Source organism: Cyclospora cayetanensis, unplaced genomic scaffold (assembly GCF_002999335.1).
Source record: "Cyclospora cayetanensis isolate NF1_C8 unplaced genomic scaffold, CcayRef3 CcayRef3_contig_1, whole genome shotgun sequence".
Taxonomy (NCBI): domain Eukaryota; phylum Apicomplexa; class Conoidasida; order Eucoccidiorida; family Eimeriidae; genus Cyclospora; species Cyclospora cayetanensis.
In genome coordinates, this window is record NW_020312036.1 from 69,451 (window position 1) to 92,124 (window position 22,674).

The 22,674-nt window shown below is 52.7% G+C and overlaps 2 protein-coding genes across 2 annotated transcripts; both read right to left on the reverse strand.

Moving 5' to 3' along the window:
* Positions 1-1,128: 1,128 nt before the first annotated feature.
* LOC34621440 (zinc finger CCCH domain-containing protein 13) lies at positions 1,129-12,833 on the reverse strand (the record flags this gene model as incomplete). The annotated part of the gene is made up of 4 exons (XM_026335011.1): positions 1,129-3,039; positions 3,224-3,300; positions 3,489-3,606; positions 12,714-12,833. Coding segments are annotated over 4 exons (2,226 nt in total), but the record flags the coding sequence as incomplete, so codon positions are not given.
* A 1,208-nt stretch (positions 12,834-14,041) lies between these two features.
* On the reverse strand, positions 14,042-16,151 carry LOC34622913 (probable splicing factor, arginine/serine-rich 4). The gene is made up of 5 exons (XM_026335106.1): positions 16,080-16,151; positions 15,289-15,504; positions 14,923-15,011; positions 14,567-14,732; positions 14,042-14,104 (listed from the first exon to the last, which is right to left on the reverse strand). Exons 1-5 carry the CDS (start codon positions 16,149-16,151, stop codon positions 14,042-14,044), a joined length of 606 nt encoding a protein of 201 aa, XP_026190891.1.
* Between the last annotated feature and the right edge of the window lie 6,523 nt (positions 16,152-22,674).

Here is a 22,674-nt window from a genome sequence, read left to right on the forward strand (position 1 = left end):
TGGACTTGCAAGTTGAACTTGCGATGCACGAACAGCGAGTAGGAATAGGACTTCGGCTTTGCATCTAGCCTTCGATCCTTCCTTGGTAGACTGACGAAAGGTTTCTTATGTGGACTGCATCTCCGCGCCAAAAATTTTCTTTGTTTGCCTTCAGAGAGAGCCGTCTCACTGTGGGTTGTAGCTGCTCGGACTCTAGGGGTGTATATATGACCAATAGGCAACCAAGTGACTTGCTGAGGCGGACTCCAACTGACCACGTGAATGATGTAGCTAGCCAGTCGCATCAGGGGTCTGCAGACTACAGCTTGCCCTGCATATTTTAGGAAGCAAACAACAATTGTTCCCCGCTGTGTGTTAGCTTGAGGCTCTCTAGAGGCATTGGGAAACCCTGCAAGGGCTAAGGGGGACTGTCCACATTTGGTAGCCAAGTGGAGCCACGTACGAGCCGTCCGCTAGCTGCCTGTACAGCCACAAAAAAACTGCTTACTAGCAGTAAAAAAGCCACAGACGCAGCAGCAACTCGCTGTCCCTGTCTTCTCCTAAACCCATTCCCGGCTGCGTGTGGCGCAACCTGAAAGAAAAGTGGCCGCTTGAGGTGCTTTTCGCATTGCGAATAGAATTTCACACCGCTACTGCAGTTGCCCATACACGCAGGCGAATGACCGCCAAGTAGGCCAGATGCGTAGATGTCTCAGATCAGGTTGTGCGTGAATAGCCACGAAGGCCGTTGTAGGCATACGCATCGGCGTACGGTGACTCTTCAAGTTCCCCGCTGCAGGGGCCGAAAAGGGGAAATTCTACGGCTGGCTTTTTGATTCCCAGCGTGGCACATCTAGCTGGCAACAAAAGTGCACAAAAACGCACGAGAGCTCTACAAGACTCTCAGCCGCACCTGACTGCGTAAGAGCAGGTAGAAAAGAGGGGCTCCTCCGGTGTCTCCGGTGGCCTCTCACGAAGGGGCGAGTACAGCCTCAAACGGATGTGTGAGTTCACTTTGATTTAGTTGAGGTGCGATGGTAAAAAGGAGAAGAGAAGGGCAGTAACAGGACGAGGCAACGCAGTTTTCTGCCCAGTGCTGTGCACTGGAGGGAGGCTCGAAGTGCAGACCACCTAACGTTGTTTGCACCCTCATGAGCGCCTCTTCCGGTTACGATGCTTCCGTTTTGAGGAACTCGGTCTCGCCAAAGTTTTATGCTGCGGGTTTTGCGGATGCGGATTTTGCCTTTGCTGCGACCCCTGCTGCTGCACTTGGGTGTTGTTTATATCGGCATCCTGGAAGGCAACGGAAGACATCAGTAGCATGGAGCCCTCAAGGAGAAGAGGGGGCCGCCCATTGGAATCTACGGGGCCCTGTACAGGCACCGTTGCCTGCCGTTGCTCCTGCTGAGGTCGCTGGCGCTGGACGAGAGGGGTTCCTTTCACAATGAGGGGAGCTGGAGGCGCCATTTGCACGTTCTCTGTGGAGGAGGCCGCCGACGTGTCCGCCTCATACGGCATTTCCTCACAGCTGCTACCGCAGCCCTTCGGGCAGGGGATGTCTAGAGAGCTGTCGGAGTCAATGAATCTCCACATTGCATGCTTCTTCTGAGTCACCGGGAGGCCCCTCTGTCCGCAAGTGGAGGGTCTACCTGGGTTGCTCTCAGCAGCTTGGGTTCGCTCCACACCAGAGGATGGTGCTCCCATCGTTTTGCGAGTGGTTTTTGCATAAAATAATTCCCAGAAGATCTCGGGGCTCAGGTCACTCTGAGGTGCTGCAGAAGCAGGCCGGCGAGCCGGAACACTTGCTGCTGCAGGTTGAGGCTGAGGCACTCCAGTTGCTGCTATGTGGGTTGCCGGTTGGAGCGCGGAGAGTGTGCGTGGGCCCTCTGCAGTAGGGTTGTCTGGTCTCCTGGCCCTGGGCATCGGTGAGGTGCAGCGAAGAGCTGACGTGTTAGAGCTAGTGGCAGCTGTCTCTTGCTGCGGCTGCTGCGGATCCTGCTGTTGCGGCAGGATGTGCATTGCACAAAAAGCCGGTGTTTTTTCTGCCTTAGTCTGGGCACTCTCCCTGGGAACTCGCCGTCCCCTACGTTGCTTTCCTGTGGTAAGGTTCCTTGGGCTTTGGAGCTCAATATCCTGGAAATCGTTGGGGGCCTCATCCAGCCAATCTGCGCTGCTGCTGCCGCTGCTGCAGCTGCTGCTGCTCCCAGGGGCTGTCTGTTTGAACTGTTGCTGCGCGGCCTCTCGCCGCCTCAGACTTGCAGGCGACGGAGAAGCGTCCGCAGCTAGGAGTCGCTCACTGATGGGCTTCCCATGTTCCTGGGTGGGGATGTTTGCAGGGGCTTGTGACCCCTTTTTTTTGCCACTGAGCTGCACTTCTGCAGGGTCTTTAGTGTCCTGCTTGCTAGTGATCTGATCCTTCACACCGACATCCTTCTGTGAAGGGCTTCTGCCGAAGAGCAGCGAGAGGTGTAGAGACTGACTGTCCCCTGCTCCGTCTGGGAGGTCTGTAAGAGATCCAATGCGCTCAAGGAGACTAAGGTGAAGATTTTCGCTGGCCTCCTCCTGCTGCGCCAGCTGCTCACTGATGGATTTGGGAACTCTACTGACGCCTGTCTTCTTCTTTCCTTTGGCGGACTTGGCACGCCCAGGGGCTGTCCCTCTAGAGGGCCCCTTGCCTGCTGGCGGCTTCTGCGTAGGAGGGGCCTCTTTCAGGGAAGAAAGATTGTGTAGCATGGACAGATGCAGCGTCTCATGATCCTCTCCACTTCCCAGACGCTCCAGAAGGCTGGGGGGAACTGCCCCGCCACTGCCTGTGTCCCGCAGCAAGAGGGCTTCCTTGATCTCCTGTGGCTCGGTTGAGGCCAGACGCTGCAACAGGTCCAGCCGCTGCAGAGTCTTCTCTCGCTGTTGTGGATCTTCCTGCTGTTGCGGCTGCCTCTGCTCCTTCTGGTGACCCTCCATATCCTTTGCGAAATCGAGGGAGAGGAGGCGAAGAAGCTCCAAGAGAAAGCCGTCGAAGCTTTGCGAACTTCCCGAAGAAACAGACGGCTGTCCCATCACCTGCCGCAATGCGCACACACACGATTCCAAAACAATAGGCTCAATACGGCGGAGTAGAAAAACCTGCACCCTAGAGTCAAAAAGCTGCAGTCTAAGTACTAGCCACATGGCAGGTCGTCAGGAGTCTCTGGAATTTCCTGTGCATATGCATGAGGAGTATCTGCCCAGGAAACTTTAGTCCAACCTGCTGGTCTGCAAAGGTGGTGGAACCAGAAAAGTCTTCCTGGACGGAGAGGTCGAGAAGAGCATCCGTCGCTTTTGCTGGCACAGCGAGCAAGTGCACATAGTGCGTTCGAAAGATCATTCAGCGGAACCTGCCCCAGAGGACGGGATGTTGAAAGGACACTTCCTGTTTAGGACGTATAACACGCTGTGTTTGTACTTTCTGTAGCGTGCATGAGCGCATTTTGTTGTTTCTAGTGCTGCAAAGGTGAAAGGTATATCCATACCTGCAGCGGTAGCGAGGGCGACTGCGTCCTCGAAATTCTTATATGCTTTTCTCTCGAGCTCAATGAGGGCACTGATGGCTCTCTCCCTAAGGTATTGTGGGTAGTTCGCCTCTTGTGGCTTTATCTGCAAAAAAAACGAGAGCAAAGCAACGCGTTCCGTTAGATTGTTTGTTACCCTCATACCAGCGCTTGTCTCTCCGGCGGGGGTGCCATGGAAGGGCCCCAAGCACATTGAAGGAGGGGAAGCAAGGCGAATCTGACCTCCCGTGCAAGGATCACATCACGACTGGACATGTGGCCATCGGGAACGTTGGAAATGGTCCTCTCGAACCGTTTTATGCCGTGGATGTGCCCTGTATTTTCTTCATTTGAAGGCTGTAAGTTGACAAGTCCCGTGCTGTTGGTGTTGCTGACGCTGCTGCTGGTACGGCTGTGCTCATTGCAGTTAGCGCTGTTGTGGGCACAGGACCTCCTGCTTCGCCGTGCCATTGTGCTTGAACAGAAGGGGCTGATGACAGAAAAAGTGATGGGGAAAGAGAGCCTTATTCGGTGGTTCGTTCCAAGGAAGCAGCCGCAGTTTTAGTATGGGGAGGTCCCCAGCAAACCGAGTGAAGCGCAGCCCCACGTAAACTATAAAAAGACGCGGAACCGATATGAGGAAAGACGCTACAGCCGGTGCTATCAACTAGTCAAAGGGGCCTTCTGCAGTGCGCCTTGCCAGACACCGCAGTAGGTAAGATTTCGGACAGAGATTATGGCCTTTTGGGCTGAACAGAAGACAGCTACAGCAATATGCAAGGCACCATCGCAAAAGGCAGTGGCGTGGAGGAGGCAGAAGGACGACGAGGGTGAGTGCTGTGCGCTCTTCAAGGCAAGACAAATGACTCCTTGCTAACGGCCAAGCGGGAGACTTTGAAGGCCAATTCCGCCTGCACGGCTGATAATAAAAAGAAATCAATATAGGAAAAGGAGAGGAAGGGAGCCTTAAAAACTTAGAAACTGTTTATTTAACGCAGATAAAAAGAATTAAAAATGCTGCATTCGCTCTTCGAGTGCACGTTAAGCCCCCTCCTGCGAGGAGCGGCAAGGCCAGCAGGCACTACAGCAAGCCGGGGTGTGCTCGTATATAGTATAAAAACAGCGGGCTTTCCCTTCGCCAGGAAGAGCGGCAAATAAAAAGGGGTACTGATATAATTTTAGAAAAGAAAATAAAATGGGCAGAATGAAGCCCTCAGTTGCACTCCCTGCACAGAGAGCGCGCGTATAGAGAGGGCATCGAGGTGCGTGTGGTTGTCGCGTAGCGCGGGTGGCGCCGCAACAAGCTCTCTATGCCCTCGTCGTTTCCTTTCGTTTTTCATAATGAAATTCCCAATAACTTTACTGATTTAACCCTAATTATGTAGCTCTATACCAAACTTCATGTAGGTACTCTGCACATAGCTTTAGAGCAAGCGACTACGAGCGGCTAGAAACCGTGGCAATCGATGGCTGCACGAGGTCACTTGGGGAGGACCATCGAGGGGCGTTCTTACAGAAAAGGTGAATCTAGAAAACCAAAACGTCCTTATAAGTCTAAATTTTGTCTGCTCACAGAAATTCACACGAGGAGTTTTTCGTCCGGCTACTTTCCTCATGTCCGGAAGCCGCTCAGGAGGCGCTTGTGAGCGTCAGAGCTGCACGAAGAGGAGGCTTAAGGTACTCTCTAGTGCCACAAAGCAAAAGATATTGAAAGCCGCTTAAATTATGATGTGCGCTAGCTCTTTTTAGAACAGCTCTGGTCATTGTCTGTTGCCATGTGAAAAGCACACTTGCTACCAGACCACACAGTCCCCCCCTGATGCTTCCCGTAGTAGGGCACACGACTGCCAACAGCACACGAGTGCCTCCTTGACTCAGCCGTGAACACACGGCATATAATCCCAGATCTAGAGAAGGAGAGTAGCGTACAGCAGCTTTCTGTACAGCTCCCACAGCGGGAGATAAACTTGTGCCCATGCCCTCGTGGCACAGGGGTGGCGCCACCTCTCCTAGAGCCTCCCCAAGGCGACCTTTTCTTAGCCACAACCCAATGAAAGCGCGATAAATTGCTGGTCAGTGCTTTTGCAAAAGAGCCTTCTCCCCCTCCCTGCTGTCCTTCCCCACACCACACCGTCCCTGCGTGAAGGGACCGAGACAGCCAACGTACCAGCTGCGCGCATCAACTCATAGCGCACAGGCATTGAAAACCCACTCCTATCCTATTGAGCTAAATCCTCAAGCTCCGCTGGAAGCAACAGACGAACAGCCCAGCCAAACAGCCAATTCTCCACTGGTCCTTGACAAAATACATTTAGCATAGTCGAAAGTAATACCACACTGGAAACGTTAACCGGACGCAGAAGGCCATGAAGCAGTCCCCTGAACAAGGGCTCACTAATAGCGTAACGAAGGATCAACCGGCAGAAGGCATTGGGGCCATTCGGGCAAACCATTTGTTGGTCTGCTTTCTCGTGCCCTCTGAGCATGCACGTCCGCTCCTCCATGCAGACTCGGTTAGCTAGATACCTACGCCAACCAGGCAATACAGGAACTCCCCTTCTGTATGCTCCTACACCAGGAAGGAATTCCTCACTCTACGTTCTCTCCAATCACCTTGAAGGCAGAGCAAGCGTTTCCTGTTGAATAAGGTGAGTCTCTGCTTCTTTCTGCCTCAACCGAGCAAACAGCTCCTTCTTTTAGAGGCATGCCACCAGCAAGTAAGCTGTGTACAGCCTGTAAATCCGAAGGCCGCAGCGCAGCCGCAGCTACAAGGAGGGGGAAAGGTCCTCGATGGACCTTTTGTTGAGGCTCATCAGATTTGCGTTGCTCTCGTGGTGCGGGAAGGCGACAGCAGCGCCAAGACGCGAAAAAATACAAGCCATTTATGGCAACAATGAGGGATACTTTTAATCTCTACGAGGATTTTTCTATTCGGGAACACAGTGCAATGCCCCTGTGAAGCAGCAGTAGCAGCGTGGCATAAGTTAAGGGGCGAGAGACTGACCATAACGGGTGAAGGAGCGTGGGGGAGAGAGAGAGCAAGATCGAGATAGCGATAAAAAGCTTATGCATATACTGGGGCCGAGGGCATGGAAGGCTAACAAAAGCCTTTAGGCTAACGGCGAGAGGACAGACACATGCTAGAGAGGCGTTCAGCAGAAGTCCTCCTTCTGCAATTTTTCTGCAGTTCACAGGTTCGAGAAGCGTCTTCTGTGCAGCATGTATTGTTGTACAAACTCAAGGGCCCCCTTGCAAAGGGGTCCTGAGCACTTCAGACTGGCGAGTCCCTCGGGGGCCCTCAACACGTTCGTCAGGGGCCCCTCCTGAGGAGTTCAGAAGCCTATCAGGTGTGCTTCATGATGAGGAGAACAAGCTGCAAAGCCAAATCCAGCAGCTGCGATGGGTAACTGTGCCAACTAAGAGCCAAATTGATAAAATCACGGAAACGAGGAAGGTACGAGGTGCGTTACACACCAGGTAAATATCTGCTCTCCCTACATGCATGTGCCCCCTGAAGACTGACCCCAGCACCTCAGGGATGCAGCGATATGGTGAGTCGCAGAAAGTGAGTGGAGCACAGAGTTACGGAGATTAGAGGGAGGGCAGAATGGAAGGAAAGAGGGAGGTGGACACACAGAGCCGAAACAACGCAAGACGCGATCAGCAGTGTGAAGATATTTACATGAATGCGTTCAAAGGAGATGCGGCCCGTGTGTGAGTACATGTGCCTAGAGGGAGGCCTAGCGAAGAGCAACAGAGCTCCTGAAGACGGCAGAAACGCTGCTTACGAGGAAGAAGATGGTAGCTGAGAGGGTAAAGATGCACTTCGCGGCTAGGCCGCTCCTTCTGCTCTCCTCTGCCTTGCGGATCTCCCGCGTCGCTTCGGCAGACTGATGTGCCACCCGTTCTACGTTGTAGTCGATTCGGTCCAAAATTGTGCCCTGAAGTAGAATAATTTGCGAAAAAGATTGTTGCAAGTGGGGCTAATGCGGCGAGAATCGAAACATGGAGGCCAGCGAGCGGCGGGGACGGGCAGGAGCAGCAGGGGTTTTATCGATAGGCTCTGAGAAGTATATCGCGAGCAGGGAGAGGGGTGAGAAGGCGAGGCTTCCAGGAGGCGTCAGCGTAACGCAGGATGCAAGGAGTGCGAAGACAGGTGTGATTTCACCCAGGGAATTCACGGGAGCAAAGGGCTGTGGTGACAGCAGGCCCCCTGCTGAAGCTTCAACTAGGGCGCGTTGCTAAGAGCGACAACTCTATACGCGTTTGGCACTAGAGGCTTTCGTTCTGTTTATATGATACCTGCTCGATAACGAGGGTCGCAGTGTCTCTGAACATCTGGTGCAGCTCTGCCATGGACTGCGCGATCTTTGTGATCTCCTGTGCGGGGAGAGGGCGGAAGCAGACGCAGGCAGACTCGTGGGTGTAAGGCGAGATGGACAGCAAACAAAAAGGGAGAGGAAAAGTGGTGTGGGTAGTGTTGCATGGCTGAGAGGCCTTCGAGAGGCCAAAAACACGCACTGAGTAAGGCGAGAGCAGCGGAAAGGAGATGGCAGGGTAGGGCTTATCAAGATAGGCATGAGGCTGTCGAGTAGACTGCTACAGGGGGAAACATTGCACTGCAGAGGTGGAGCAGAGAGGCGGACGTAGGGGAACTAGAGGGGGTCCCCGTCTGGACAGATGCACCATAAAGAAGCGGTCGCGCAGCCTTCCACGGCAGAGACACAAGCAGAAAGGAGACAAGAAGTAGAGAGAGAGAAAGGCGTCAAAGACACAGGACAGCCGCAGCCTCCCGTGATTAAACATCGGCAGAGGAGACTGGAAGCAATGGGTAGAGGTGGGAGGCGGCCGCAAAGGATGCTACACGCTACAGAAAGCACAGAGAGATCTATCTATCTATCTATATATATATGTATATATCTGGTCTAAGCATCCTATGGGCGCTACATCTGTGATGCTGCCTCACTTCTCGGCGAACATCGGTTTCTGACTCGAGAACATCCAACTGAACCGTCAAATCGTCGCTAAACCCCTGGTGAAGAACGAAGGACAGGTAAAAGGGCAGCGAGGGCAGCCACTAGACAGCGTGTCGAAAAGCAGCCACCGAAGGAGCTGGAGGCAGCAGAGACTCTGGGAGGTGATGGAAGGGACTGCAGCGCGAGACTCGTCGAAATTTCAGACCGCAAGGTGCAAAAAGCGCCTTTGCATGAGAGATGGCACGCACGCAGTTAGAGAGAACAAGGCGGGAGAAAGTGCGAAGGGAGGGCTTCTCGCTCACTCGTTGAGAGGCCGATGTGGACTCCTGCGCATCTTGCATGAGCTCACTGCCCTGGCAGCGTCTCCTGATTTCTGTAGTGCAGACGCAATCAAAAAGCGCTGGAGCCGACACATGGGGAAGGAAGGAAGGGGGGAGGAGGCATGCACGTAAGAAGGCGCTCTTTTCTTAGTCGCAGTGCAGCTCGTAAAGTCTCGATTACCGCATGCCCTGCGACTCTATCACTACCCCTGCAATCCCATCACACCTCTTCGACCCTAGAGGCTCCCCGTTTTCCCGTGGAGATCTTCTGGCTGAAAGCCTACCTTCCAAGTAAGCCTTCTGTTGCTGCCGAAAGGTTTGCGTCAGGCCCTGCAGCTGTTGCGCCACCGCCTTCTGTGCGTTCTGCTGCATCACGCAATCAGGAGACGTCCCCGCGGAAGACTCCCGAGGGCATAGCTGCTGCAACTTCGCCTCGCAGCTGCGGAAAAGCTGCAGAGCAGAGAGCCACCAAACAGAAGTCAGGAGCGAGAGGAGTAGGCTAGGCTTGCGGAGAGACGAATGGAGCACGTGGAGAACCGACAAAGGCGGTAGAGGGCGTGGAAAAAATTCTGCACAAGCAACTGTGCAGGCAATGGGAAGAGGCACAGGCTCCAGACGGATGCTACAGCCAACAAAGGCGGGGACTGGAAGCCGAAGCCACACAGCGGCCTTTTAAAGCTGAAGAGGAGTGCTGAGGAGCGAGAAAGGGGCAAGACGACAAAGGCAGAGACACAGAGCCGTTGGAGGCAGCAGATAAGGGGCAAAAGACACCTGCAAGACAGCGTGTCACACACATGGGAAAGTCGGAAACATGATGCACTTGACGGTGCGTCGACCACAGTGCAGCAGCACACAAAGGGCAAGCGGAGAGCAGGATAATATTTTTTAGAATAGGTAATCTCCAATTGGGTCGAGACAAAGAAGAAAAGAGCAAAGCGCACCTGCGAAAGGGCTGCTGTTTGACTCTCGATTTCTCTGCCAATAGCTGTCTCTCCGTATGAATCCCCAAAGACTTGCAGCAGGCGCCGCTGCTGCACTTTCTGCAGCTGACCCACTGCACAGGCGGCATGCAGATTCGCATGCATGCATGCATGTAGATATAAAAGTACATGCACACACATACATATATATATACATATATATGTATGTATATATATATATATATATATATATATATATATATATATACATACACACACCCACACCCACACCCACATACACACACCCACACACACACACACATACACATACACACATACACATACACATACATATATATCTATACACTGGTACGCAGGGATATGCAGGCAACTGGACAAATAAGTGAAGCATAATAAAGACCATTCGTGCTGCGCCTGCAGGCCCTGGCCGTTGCTTGCAGCAATAGCCGCTGGCATCCAACACGCGCCCAAGCATCATGAAACTTTAGCACGAATTTCGTTCGCAAGCAAATTTACACTCCCTGATCCCCCCCTCAAATGAATGGGGATCCCCTGACGGACTCCTCTCCTTGATGTGAGCGATTTCATCGTGCAGCTCCTCGAGGGCATCGACCTGCAGCGGCAAAACACGCCCATGAAGTTTCAGCTCTTTCTACCGAAGAGTGCCAGCCTTGAAATGGCACTCTAATGGACAGAGGGCTCAAGGGGCTCAAAAGACAGACCCAGCGGGGGGGGAGCTGCGGAGATAGTGCCCCTAAGTCGTCGTCATCTGCCTGAAAAGACAGCAGGCGTTGCTGCCCTGAGAAAGGCGCAGGAACAACCGTGCATCCCCCATAGAGTTGACGGAACAAGCAGCACTTGCACGGAAGTGCAGCAGCAGCAGCGGCCTCCCTCCCTCCCTGCCTCCTTTCCGCCTCTAGAAAATAACTACACGATCGAAGATTCAGAATTTTAAAAGGGATCCTACGAGTAGCGCTTCTGCCAGTAGGGCTGGGGATGCAGCCGTTCGGCTTGGAGAACCTCAGCCTCTTTTCGCGTGCCTGAGCCTTCAGGCGAAAGAATAGAGGACTCAGGTCCCTTATTGCCAGGGGCGCTGCCATGGGTGTCGCTAGTGAGTATAGCACTGCGGCAATGGCTGCAGGTAGGGGCCTCCTGCTGCAGTTGCTGCCTGCGCCGTCACGGCAGCGAATGTTGCTGCCAGGGGGACCTGCCTCGCCTTACGCTACGAGGCCTGGCAGACCAAATCCCCTGTCCTAGGCAGGAGCTGCCCGAAGAACTCCTGTTCTTTATAGTGGCAGACAGGATCTGGCCGGTTAATTGAGGTGCGCTGCGAATAGCCGCTCCAACGCGGGTGCTAACGGTTTGCGGCTCAGGGCTCCAAGATGCAGCTGCCTACGGTTGGGGCAGCGTCCCGCAAAGGAGCTGCAGAAAACTAGCGACGATAGTCGTTGGTTGCACGTACACCGACCGGAGCTCTACCAATGGACCGGTGGCAGCTGCAGAAGCAGCCACAAGACAAGAGCATCACACGCAGTCAGCGCCGACGCAGTTAGCTGCCCTACAGACAAAGCCTGCTATTGAAAAGCAGAATTTAGACACTTTTCCCATGTGTCCAGAAATCGCCTAGCTGTAGGGTGAGAGGCCCCTTGCTTGTGGGGGCCCCCCGAGTACCCGTGACCCAACCACAGCGCCGCCGGCTCGGCTGGGGGGCCCTCGTCCAGGATACCATATAAAAAAAACAAATAGTCAATCCAAGTGAAGTACCTACTTCTCATAATATCTATTTGGGGGTTTTGCCCTTCTCAGTTGCCGCTTTCGTGTAAGAATCATGAAAACTGTGCCCCTGAACTCCCCCTTATTGCTCCCTCCAGCAGCTACGGTGTATGTACTCCTGAGTGCACAGATCGTGAATATGCACCTAATGCCTTCATACTATCTTTTCGAAGGATTCTGTGTTTCGCCACCAGCCCTGCCTAATGCCTTCCTAATTCTGTGGTCCATAGGTACCATGCGGGACATATACCCATCCTAGAGCCCACGCCAATGAGATCTTTTGTGTTGGGCGCTTCCGATCCATAAGTCCACGCCTCTCAGTGGACAACACACTCGTGCGCTCTGCCCTTGAATCTTCTCTCGCGTTCTCCGTAACCAAAAAGACGTGTTCTTGTGCCCCTGGCAGACTACGCTACTTGCAACTCCTCCACAGGTGTAGGTCCATTGTGCACGCATTGGCAGATAAGGTTCCTAAGCACCCAAAAGGGCAGCTAGTCAGAGGAGAGTCTACGCATCATTCACTCAGAACGATCAGGAGAAGCAGAGGCGTCCCAAAGAGCGAGAGATAGCACCAGTGCAGCGGGCTAGGTTAACATTCTCTAGTACACTGAATGTATTTAGCTGGCAGTCAATAAAGTATTGAAAGTCCGTTTAGTTCGTATTAAGTTTGAAGCTAAGTGTTTCCTAGTGGAAGGATCTAGATGGGAATATATAAGTGGCCACTCAAGCCCCCACTTCCTGCAAAGGAGCAGCGTCTCAGCATATTTGGGTTCGAAATTGCGAGGAGATATTGTGCCTCCAGAAAACCTGCTAAACGTTTGATTCCTGATGTGGAAGCGTGTCTGCTCTTCATCACGGGGGGCTTGCGCAATGCAGCGAAACGACACCCCAGTAGATGTACACTCCAACGACAGAGACTACGATACATGGTTAAAGAGCAAGGGCAAGTCCCCAAAACGCACAGCAACAAGAGCTGCAGCTACAGTGCACGTACTGCAGAGGAAAGACGTCTAATGCCGTGCCCTTTTGGTATAGCGTTGTATCATGCCTTTCGAATCAATATGCAGTCAGTAACCGTGGTCATGGCAGCCTTGGCCTAGCAAAAGAAAACTCATTTTCTCACCACCTCCCCCCCACTACACCGGAAGGAGAGGACTGCAGTCCTTGATTTATCAGATACACGTCCACTATTGAGACGCGATCGCTCTCTCTCTCTCTCTGTGCCTCTCTCGCTGTCTCTGTCCGTCTGTCTGTCTGTTTGTCTCTCTGTCTCTCTCTCTGTCTCTGTCTCTGTCTCTCTCTCTGTCTCTGTCTCTGTCTCTGTCTCTCTCTCTCTCTCTCTCTCTCTCTCTCTCTCTCTCTCTCTCTCTCTCTCTCTCTGTCTCTCTGTCTCTCTCCAACACATCACGCGCCTCCTCCTTCTCCGACGCCCTTCTTACGGTACACGGAACCTTTTGAGGCCGCTGGGCAGATATGTGCATGCTTCGCGTACAGATGCACAGTCAATAGACGCACTGCAGGGCGCTTGACGGCCAAGTGTCCCCCCACAGAGGGAAAAGTAGAAGCTTCAGCTAGCTGGCCAAGCAAATCCCAAGGTGCTAGCTGACTAAGATATGTTCAATAGGGATGAAGCATCCATGTGAGCACCTCATAGAGACGTCCTCAGGCCCCCACAGAAAAGTACCTACAAATTGGCACCCAACTAGGCCAAAAACCCCGCCAAAATCCGGCGCAGATGCTACCCCGCGAAGCGCTCCCCCTCGCCCACCCCCGCTGCAAGTAAACGGCAACACTACAGCTACGCGTTCAGGTGGTGCCTTGCATTAGGCCGACAGTGAGCCCCGTCACCATCTCAGATTGGTGCGTCTGCCACTGTACTTGCTGGTCAAATGCCTGCTGCCGCTGCTGCGACCGCTCTTGCAGCCAGAATTGCAGCTGCTTCTGCTTCTGTGGCTATCGTTCCTATTGGAAAGCCCTGCTTCTGCGGGCTGCAGCCACCAGCAGAAACAGCATCCACAACCGCGGACGCTGGCTGCAACAAAAGCGTGTCTTTTTGTGCCGCGCGCACGCGACTTGCACTCTGCCCTCGTAGACTGATGTCTCAAGAGGCCCCCGCCGCATGCCGCTATATATATATATATATATATATATATATATATATATATAGCAGCCCAGAAACCCCTGCTGCTAGGTGCAGTTGCAACTGCAACTGCACCAAACATATCCCTCCCAGGGCCTCACGGGCCCGGGCATCTCCAGGCTCTCTTACCCGCCAAGTGTAGAATTATACATATATATATATATATGTACGTGGAGTGCACATGCATCACCACTCATACTAGCTGCACGGTGTCAATACAGCAGGCATCTGCAAGTGCCCGCCCGAGAGAAGCAAGCGGATGCCCAAGAGGCAACCCAACCAAAGCGCATCCATGAAAATTGATTATCCATGAGCTCTAAGGGCCGCGGCTTGCCCCCCCCACACAGGGCAGCCAACGACGAAGGCTCAAGGACGCTCCCTTGAGTCACCACTGTAGGAGGGAGATCGACGTGGTGAACGGCTGCGCGGGCTCCGGCTTCGCGTGCGACTGCGGCTTCTGTTTGCACACCAACACGGAGATACCAAGAGAATGGAGTGCGATACACATATACACACATACACACATACATATATATACATACAAACGTATACATACACATGTACATACATACATATATACATATACACGTGTACATACACACACACAAATATATACATATAAACACATGCATACACACATACATATATACATATACACGTATACATACACACACACAAATATACACATATAAACATATACATACACACATATCTATATATATAAACATATACATACACACATACATATACACATACACATACACACATACATACACATATACATACATATGCATCAGCGGGGACGGCAGCGCTTTCCGTATGAAAGGCTCCATAATGAACATCTTGCAAATCCCAAAAAGAGGAAGAAGGATAGCCCCTGGATGGATGCCAGGACAAAACAGACTTACGCGCGCCTCCGAGAGTCTCGATAATCGTCTCTATAGCCGCCGCCACCTCCTCTATAGCCGTGTCCACCGTCTTCCCTTTCGCGATCTCTCCTGTCGTAAGCTCCCCACCAGCCTCTGTCTCGATAATCACGACCCCCCCGTTCTCGACTGCCGTATCGCCGACGAGGGCTGTTGCGCAACACACAGATATCCTGAATCCTTCTAGGCTTCGCGTGGCAACACTCCCAAGTGCGTGAAACGCACAGCCACACAGACAAATATGCAGCACATAGCCAATCCACAAACGCCCCCCGTGCTCATCTACACCAACACACAGGCCTCATCGAACCCTGAACTCTGTGTTCAGAAGAAAGCCTACGGCGAATCCATTCGGCTGTATCGCCGATCATCCTCGTAGCGGCGACCACGGGGAGAGACATCCCTGCGTCCCCGCTCATCTCGTTGCTTCTGAAAGCGAGGCAAAAGGCATCAACGCCACACAGCCACGAATGCCACACAGCCGCGAATGCCACACAGCCACGAGTTGCAAAGCGGCGGAGCGACAAGCAGCGAAGGGTAGCCGAAGAAAGAGCAGTCACGCATCACAAGGGGAGGCGGCAAAAGGGGCACTGACGCTGCATTGCGCCCCCCCCAACAGGGGTAGAGCGAACGCTTGCCGCAACACCCCCAAAAGAGGCTGTTGCCTCAACAATGCACCGCACAAAGTCTCTGCGGGAGGCCTGACCATTTGTTGGGGGGCAGACCGCCCCTTCTTTGCAATGGCGACTTCGATCGCTTTGCCATCGAGCTCGAAGCCGTCCATCTTCTCGAGCGCGCGCTCTGCATCCTCCCGGTGCCAGAACTCGACAAATCCAAAGCCCCTAGGCAAGCGACTATGATAGTCCAGTGGCAGATAGACGTCCTTCACCGATCCATATACCGCGAAGGCATTGCGCACTGCCTACACACACACACGGAGGGCAGGCAGGCACGCAGGCGTCATCTAGCAGGAGCAGAGATGGGTGCGCAGAGATGGAAAGGAGCCGCTCAATGACGGGCGGGAGTCAAGGCGGTTTGCCTCCTGTTGGCAGCAGGAGGAGGCAAACTCCCAGGGACGAAGACGAAACACACACACACACACACAGAGCGAGTGCACGGGGCAAGCACGACAGGAGGGGAAAAGCATCGGAAGGACGAGAGTGGCGAAGACAGAGAAGGCTTGATCGAAGGAGATGAGAGCAAGCCCAGTAGAGAGGAGGCAAAGCTGCAACACGAAAGGGAGCTGGCCAGGGAAGCGGCAAGAGGGGAGAGAAAGAGAGAGTGAGAGAGAGGGAGAGAGTGAGGGAGCAAGAGAGAGAGAGAGAGAAAAAAAAAGAGCTAGAACGACTATGATCTGCATGGCAACAGAGACGGCTTAAAACGCGATTCGCACCGTCTCTGTAGGCTGCTCTGCCCCTCACGCCTCTGCTTGACGGCACATATGCGTAGGGGGGCCTTCTTGCCTTGAATCGACGCGCGAAGGTAGGAATGCCTCACCTCTGGACTTGTCTGGTAGCTCAGGTTCCTAACGAGCAGCGACATGCGCTGCTGACCATCTGATTCGCTCATTGTGCCTCAAGGATGCGGAGACGGGGAGAACGGGGCGGGGAGCGGGGGAAAGGCTGTGCGGAGGAGGAAGGGCCTCAAGCCCTCATAAGGTGCTGTCGCGATCGCGGTGATTCGGTTGCGCCTGCTCCTGTTGCTGCTGCTGCTCCTGCTGAAGTTACCTTTAGAGCAGCAACAGGAACGGCGGATTGCAGGGGCCGCCTCAGCAAGAGGGAAGTCACGCGCGCAGAGGGGGCTATACGCGTCCTAGCGCGCCGTGTTGTATTAGGTGCTGTTGCCACCCCTCCCCTTCCGGCTTCTGCAGACGAGTCTCGTGCGTACAATGCGCAGCAAAAACGCTACAGAAACGGTTGTGGCGGCTTGTGGGCAGATTGCAACACCCCCTACGGCGGGAGCACAGGGCCCTGCTGCAGTCTTGCAGTCTGGCGCGTAGGCAGAGCGTGCAAGTGTGGCGCTCTCGCTTTTCCGCAAGGCTTTTGGCTTCTTTTACTGCTTCTTTCGTATAAATGTTCGGGGTCGGTGCTAACGTTACGGGGACCGAAAAGCCTCAAGGCGCCAGGCAGCAAGAGCGACCCCGGCAGCAGCCGCAGCAGCAGCCCCTACCCCCCGTCGACCCCCTGCTGCGGCTGCATGCGCGGCTGCTGCAGCTGGGGCTTTCTTCGGCTGGCGCACAAGCAAATGCATGTACACACTCTCCTCCCTCGAGCTCAGATGCTTGTTGGCTTCGTCCCTCAGCCAATTCGAAGCTGAGCAGGACGTAGGAATGACTCTGTAAGGGACAAACCGGCAGACGGAAACGGAGAGAAAGGGAAGCCGCAGGCTAAGCAGGGAGGGGGACGCAGAGTCTCCGCCTTTGGGGAATCTGGCGATGAAAGCTACCCTATATGCATGTCTGCGGTGTCTGTGTATTGGGAGCGGCGAATGGGCAGTTAAAGAGGAGAAAGCAATGTAGTTTTAGTACCGCACTGGATACGCTTGAAAGGCAGCGACTGCAAGGAGGGACGGCACGAGGGTCGAGGCGGAAAGGATAAATGGGCAAAGAGGGATGCCGTACGGGGAAGTCAAGGGGAGCTCACACTTGGTAAATGCACAACACCCCTCAGGATTCATGTAACACCGCATATCAGGCCTTCGTAGTGTAAGACACGTATCGTCGTGCTCAGTACAAGCTTAGAGCGTGTTACTCAAAGAAAACCATCTCCCGCTGCATGCAGCACTCAAAGCTTCTAAAAGGGAGAAAGGGACAAACAGGGCTTGCGTTGCTGCATCCCCTAAGCACTCCGAGCCTTCACTGCTAGCCATACATTGTAGCTAGCGCACGCTCCCAAGCCTTGCGTCTTTTTGTATCGACGCAGCAACGCTCTACGAAAAACTGGGTTGCACGAACAGAAAAACCAATGAATCAGTCATTTTGTACTTTCTAGCTAGATATAACTTGTAGAAAGTGGTTAAGTGCAGTTTAAGCTGCTACTGCTCATCCCCTCGTCAGAGCACACGCTCTCGCTTTCCGCATGTCCGCCGAAAACATCTGCACGCCGGGCAGCGGAAGAATTTTTGACCCATCACAGCTCCCCAGGCTGTCACAAACGTGAAAGATGCTGCAATTGAGATCTGCAAAGTGCGCTACTGCTAAAGTGAAACCAACAGGGATAAAGCCACGCACACACTAGCCAAGACCGACGAGGAACCAAACCAGCACAACTGCGGTAGCGCAATCGCTTGCTCTCGTAGAAGCGCTGAAATGTATGAGCTCCCTGCTGTGAGAAAATGCAATACAGACAAAATTTGCAGAGGGAATCAAGCTTAACACTAGTTCACCAGAGCCTCCGCGCCTCATATGGCAATCTCTGCAATAAAATGCACCCGGCGCGTGCAGCGTAGTCGACTTCAAAAGTCCAAAATGGACATGTGGGAGAATTCAAGCATGCCTGAGAGTGCCTGTGCAAAAAGCTGAGTGTAAAGAATACCTCAACAACAGCAACAGTCCACATTTTCAGCAATGCCCATGCATAGGGCGGTTATTTCTTGCAGGGCATGCGCTGGAAAGAGCAAAGTACCAAGGAATGATAGGAATAGCGTCGATGTCGACTATTGTTGTAGACCAAAAATAGTTGCAAGTTCCCCGTCGGCAATGAAGTTCGCGGCTCCCCCTCTGTCAACGGTTAAGGTGGACGCTCTTCACACCAGTGCACTAGAAACTCCCCGCTAGTGTATACTCAGTAACTACTAGTCCTATAATCCAGCAGTTCCACGGCTTTATGTGGATCCATTCCCTCCACGTGGGTCACTCACCTGCGCGGCCAAGTCTGCGTATTATTCGGGGGGCTGTGGAATTTAGGAAACCAGGATTAATAGTTTCGGTGACACCCCGACTTTTTAAGCAAATCGATATGGCAAGAAGGAGCACTGATTGGTGAGAGGGTGGGGAATGTCTGTAGCCAACTGGCCGCAAGCTTCTTCGTTTGGCCGCTTTTGAAGGCACCTCTCAGTGCACGGTGATTCAGCAGGACCAAATCTCCACGCTCAAACACACAGCTAACTGCTGCCTGTCATAATTTCGTGCTCGTCTCTCTCAAGGTTTGCGCATACATCTGTGTGCACTGGTTAGCTGTTCTCTGAATTCTACTGCCACAATGTTGGCGGCTGAGTTTGGACCAGCAGGCTCAGGCTCAGATTGAAGAAGGGCTTCTCGTGGTAGACTGGGGATACAGGAGAGCCATGGGGAGACGAGTATGCCGTTCCAGTATACATTCACTCACCACCAGGAAGAAAATCAAGCCAAGCAATAGGAGGTCTGCGAGCACAGACCTCCCACTGCAAAAGAGTGTGGTTGATGCGCTTGGTCTGTCTGTCTGCCTCACAGTGACTCGCAGTGGGCATTTTGTAATCAATTTGGAGGCGGATCACGAAGGCACATCGAAACCCACTAACGCCAGAACCCTATCCGTGGTGACGCTCCTGAGGAATCCGTGAAGCTTCCAGACATGAATTAAGAATACCTGGGCAAGTTCTTGGGCCATGGTTGAGGTGAAGCAATGGATGAATGGACATTTTCGCTGAATGTGTAGACAACGACGTTAATGCTCTCCTTACTCTTGACCTCAGACAGCCCAGCGATAAAGTCTATAGACAGATCAATCCGAATCCTTAAAGGAACCTGAAGGGCTTGCAAATGGCCAGGTTTAGGAGAAATGCGCGGCCTCCGCTGCTGAGAAACTAAGCGTCACAAATTATACTTCTCTGCCGCTAGAGAAATCCACGCTACCAGAAGGACTAAGAGAGCTTTTCATTGGACCGTGAATCTCTTGTTGTCTATTAGAAAATGATCCTGTGCTTTGCACAAATCGTCACTGCAGACTAAACTCGGGATGTACAAGCCACGGTATCCCAGGTGTACTTTGAAGCAGCAGGCCATGCTAAACGTAGTAATGTTTCACCCTGTCACCGTTCTGAAGCTCGGCAACAATAGCGACTGTAGGCATGTCGAAAGCATATACCTCACCCGATAGCGGTAGAAAATGTGAAGCCTCACAATAAATGTTTGCGCTGCATAGCAGTGAATTGCTGGGTCGTCACGAGAGCGTGTCGGCAACCACAGTGGTGATGCCCTTGATATACTTCCCCGTGAGGTCGTGCAGAAACCACCGAAGCCAGGGAAGACCACCAAACTCCTGAAACATTGTAGGGTGCCCAGAATACTGCTGGCAGCTCGCTTATTTTTAGCACATCCGCGAACTCATCCTTGATTTATGCACATTATTGCTGTACCCCCATAATTATTCAATCGAGTTCAGTAAGTAAACTGCCAGACGCAGAGGTAACAAGACTGGATCTGAGTTCAGGAATGTCGTCTTTTGTTTCGCTGCTGAGGCACCCGCATAAAGAAATTGCCTCGCCTTCTTGAGGTACCAACTCTACCCCTATCGCCGTAGGTAAAATGAGCATTGTTAAGACCATGATTTGCGTCTTCTTCTCGCTTCTTGGGCAACTGGCCTCCAAATCGCACAGCTGTGGTCTTGTGCGTGCCTCCCGTTGGGCCACCCATGGCATGCCTAGGATTACTACGTGGTGTGTAAAATTCCAGCATAGAGATCACGGGCTATGATGATAGTAGTTCAACTCCTTTCTAAAGTGGCATTGAACTGCCTTAGCCTTGTCGCTCTTTGCATTTGACTGCTCTTCAGCGAGCCGGAGTCTGTGGGACTACGCTACCGAGTTAACAGGCACATCGCACTTCTGCCTTGTCTGCTCGGCTGATAGATCCACTTCGAATCCAGAGCGAAGCTGAGTTAGTAATTCTTGCTATCATTGATGTAACTTCTATTAGCGCAAAACCTAGCCGTGGTGGGCCCCGACTGCGGCTAAGTCCTTCGTAGCCCTCTTCCAGGCGCCTCAACATGCATGGGGGGAGCTTTCTGTTTCCTCGATGCGCCTGCCTTGCTCTCCACGCAGCCTGCCTCCGCTGAGCCTAGTCCCTGTGCTTGAAATTCTCGGAGTTTTGCATGCACTTGCAGTTCGGGATGATTGACCTGATCTCCCACCGCGCGGGTGACGGGGAGGGGGAGGTTGTCTGGGGTCGCTTAGCAACGCGGGTTCCCTCAGGTTTTCCTATTAAATTTACTTTAGACTGTAGCTCCTATATTCATCGGTTCTGAATTCCGATTTGGCTTCGTCTATGAAGCCAAAGACTGAAGAGCTGTGCTCATTTTTTTCCGTGACATCAGACAAGTTATTTGTGGAAGCGTCTCTGATCGGTTATTTAATCGCTGAATCGCTGCACACAGCGCGACCACCTGGCGTGAGACTTCGGGTAGACCCAAGATAAATCACTGACAAATCAGCCGTTCGTCTAGGCTGTGGCTCTTGCAAACCAAAGTCTCGATTTTTACCGATAGGGTGACCAATTTTTGTGTTCAAGCTTTACAATTTCTCCAAATCTTGTTTTTAAAGGTAATAGAGGCACAACTGGACGATCCAGGACGTTTTCGAAGATTTGAGTGGCAAACACTCCTGCAGGCAAGCGATTCCCGCTACATGAATAGAGCCACCACTGAAGCGTTCGTCTATCCAATAGCTATACCTCCATGCTTACACGGTTCTTTTTGTTGGGGATTACAAAGCTAGGTACATCTCCATTCGGTTATTGATTATGTATACATCGATATGATTATGCTGGCCCGGCCGTAGAGCTGAGCAAGCACTCGAATAGTTTATCTTATCGGCCCACAAGTCAAGCCTATTTACCAGCTGCGAAACTGCCGCAGTCACGGCAGCTTGCAGGCTGGCCACTGCCGGCCCACCAGGCACAATGCAACCGTCTACTTCCAGTGACAAAAGAGCTTTTCATTCTTATGCCAATTAAATAATCACTAAGTTACCTACTGACTTCATGCAAAGCGGACACCTGTTGTCGGGCAACCTGACATCCTGCTGCATACCAAGCCATTGGATGAGCGGGGCCAGCTGCATCAAACCATGTGGTGCTAGCAGTGTAGCAGCTGTGACGCCCTTTCGCAAACCACCCTAGAAAAGCAGTTAGCTCCAGAGGTACATAATAGAACATTGAACATTTTTCGAAGGAAGTCTCGCCTTCTCCTACACGTGGCACTCAGAGTTCCTCCAAGGGAAGCGGGGCAGCTGGGATGCGTTTCTCTGCACGCTTTAAGCCTCTCAAGCATTCGCAGCTGGTTGCACATAGCGTGTAACACACATACACACAACGTTTTATCCTTCTACTTGGAGCTAATTCTACGCTGCAAACGAAGAGCAAGAACATACAAACTAAGTAGTCAATGCTTAAGTTGAAGATAACTAGCGAAGCAGGAAGTGTTCAAGTGTAATTTTGCCAGCCACATGAATGCCTTGCTGCGAAGCGCAGATCGTGTATTAGGCCAAATGCAGGCTGCCCCATATGCTGCAGCTACTGGGGAATGGGAGCACAACCGTGGCATAGAATGCATAACAGAACACTGCAGAAGGGATGACTCAGGGCACACCCATTTTTGAGTTGTTGCAAGCCACCCAAAACTTGAAAACCATTGCATTCACTCAAACGCGTTTTTGGTCTGGGCTGCTTCTGCGCACATGGATTCAGGATATACTGCAGAGTCATGGGGTCCTGGGCTAGCGATGACAAGGAAGAGACACAGTTTAGACATTTGCCGCGCACCCGTGCCAACTCCATGGTAGAGAAAGCACTTAGACTTCTTCCATTATGGAGAAGCACTCGTGGGCCTCCCGCAGGGGCGAGCCCGTGCAATTGTCCAATCAGTGTATTCTGCTAGTGTGTGGGCAGATCTGTTGTCACGCGAATAGGTCTAGAGTCGTGCTAATGGACCACGCGAAAAGCGCGCAGATGCCGTGATACCGTCTTACACAGAGAAACAACTAGACATGTTACACCCTGACAGGCCAATCCTTCAGCAGCAGCATCAACAGGAGCCATCATAGCAGCTCGTGCGCTACGTGGCGTGTCTGAAATGACGACTTGGCCGTACATATACAGATCATCCCCTCGAACCATGAG

Bases quoted from the DNA above. Each gene is read 5' to 3' on its own strand.
- LOC34622913 (XM_026335106.1), bottom strand. From the start codon at position 16,151: ATGAGCGAATCAGATGGTCAGCAGCGCATGTCGCTGCTCGTTAGGAAC. The intron at 15,505-16,079 runs GTGAGGCATTCC...GTGTGTGTGTAG, and splicing joins GCTACCAGACAAGTCCAGAG to GCAGTGCGCAATGCCTTCGC. The intron at 14,733-14,922 runs GTAGGCTTTCTT...GTTGCGCAACAG, and splicing joins TACAGCCGAATGGATTCGCC to CCCTCGTCGGCGATACGGCA.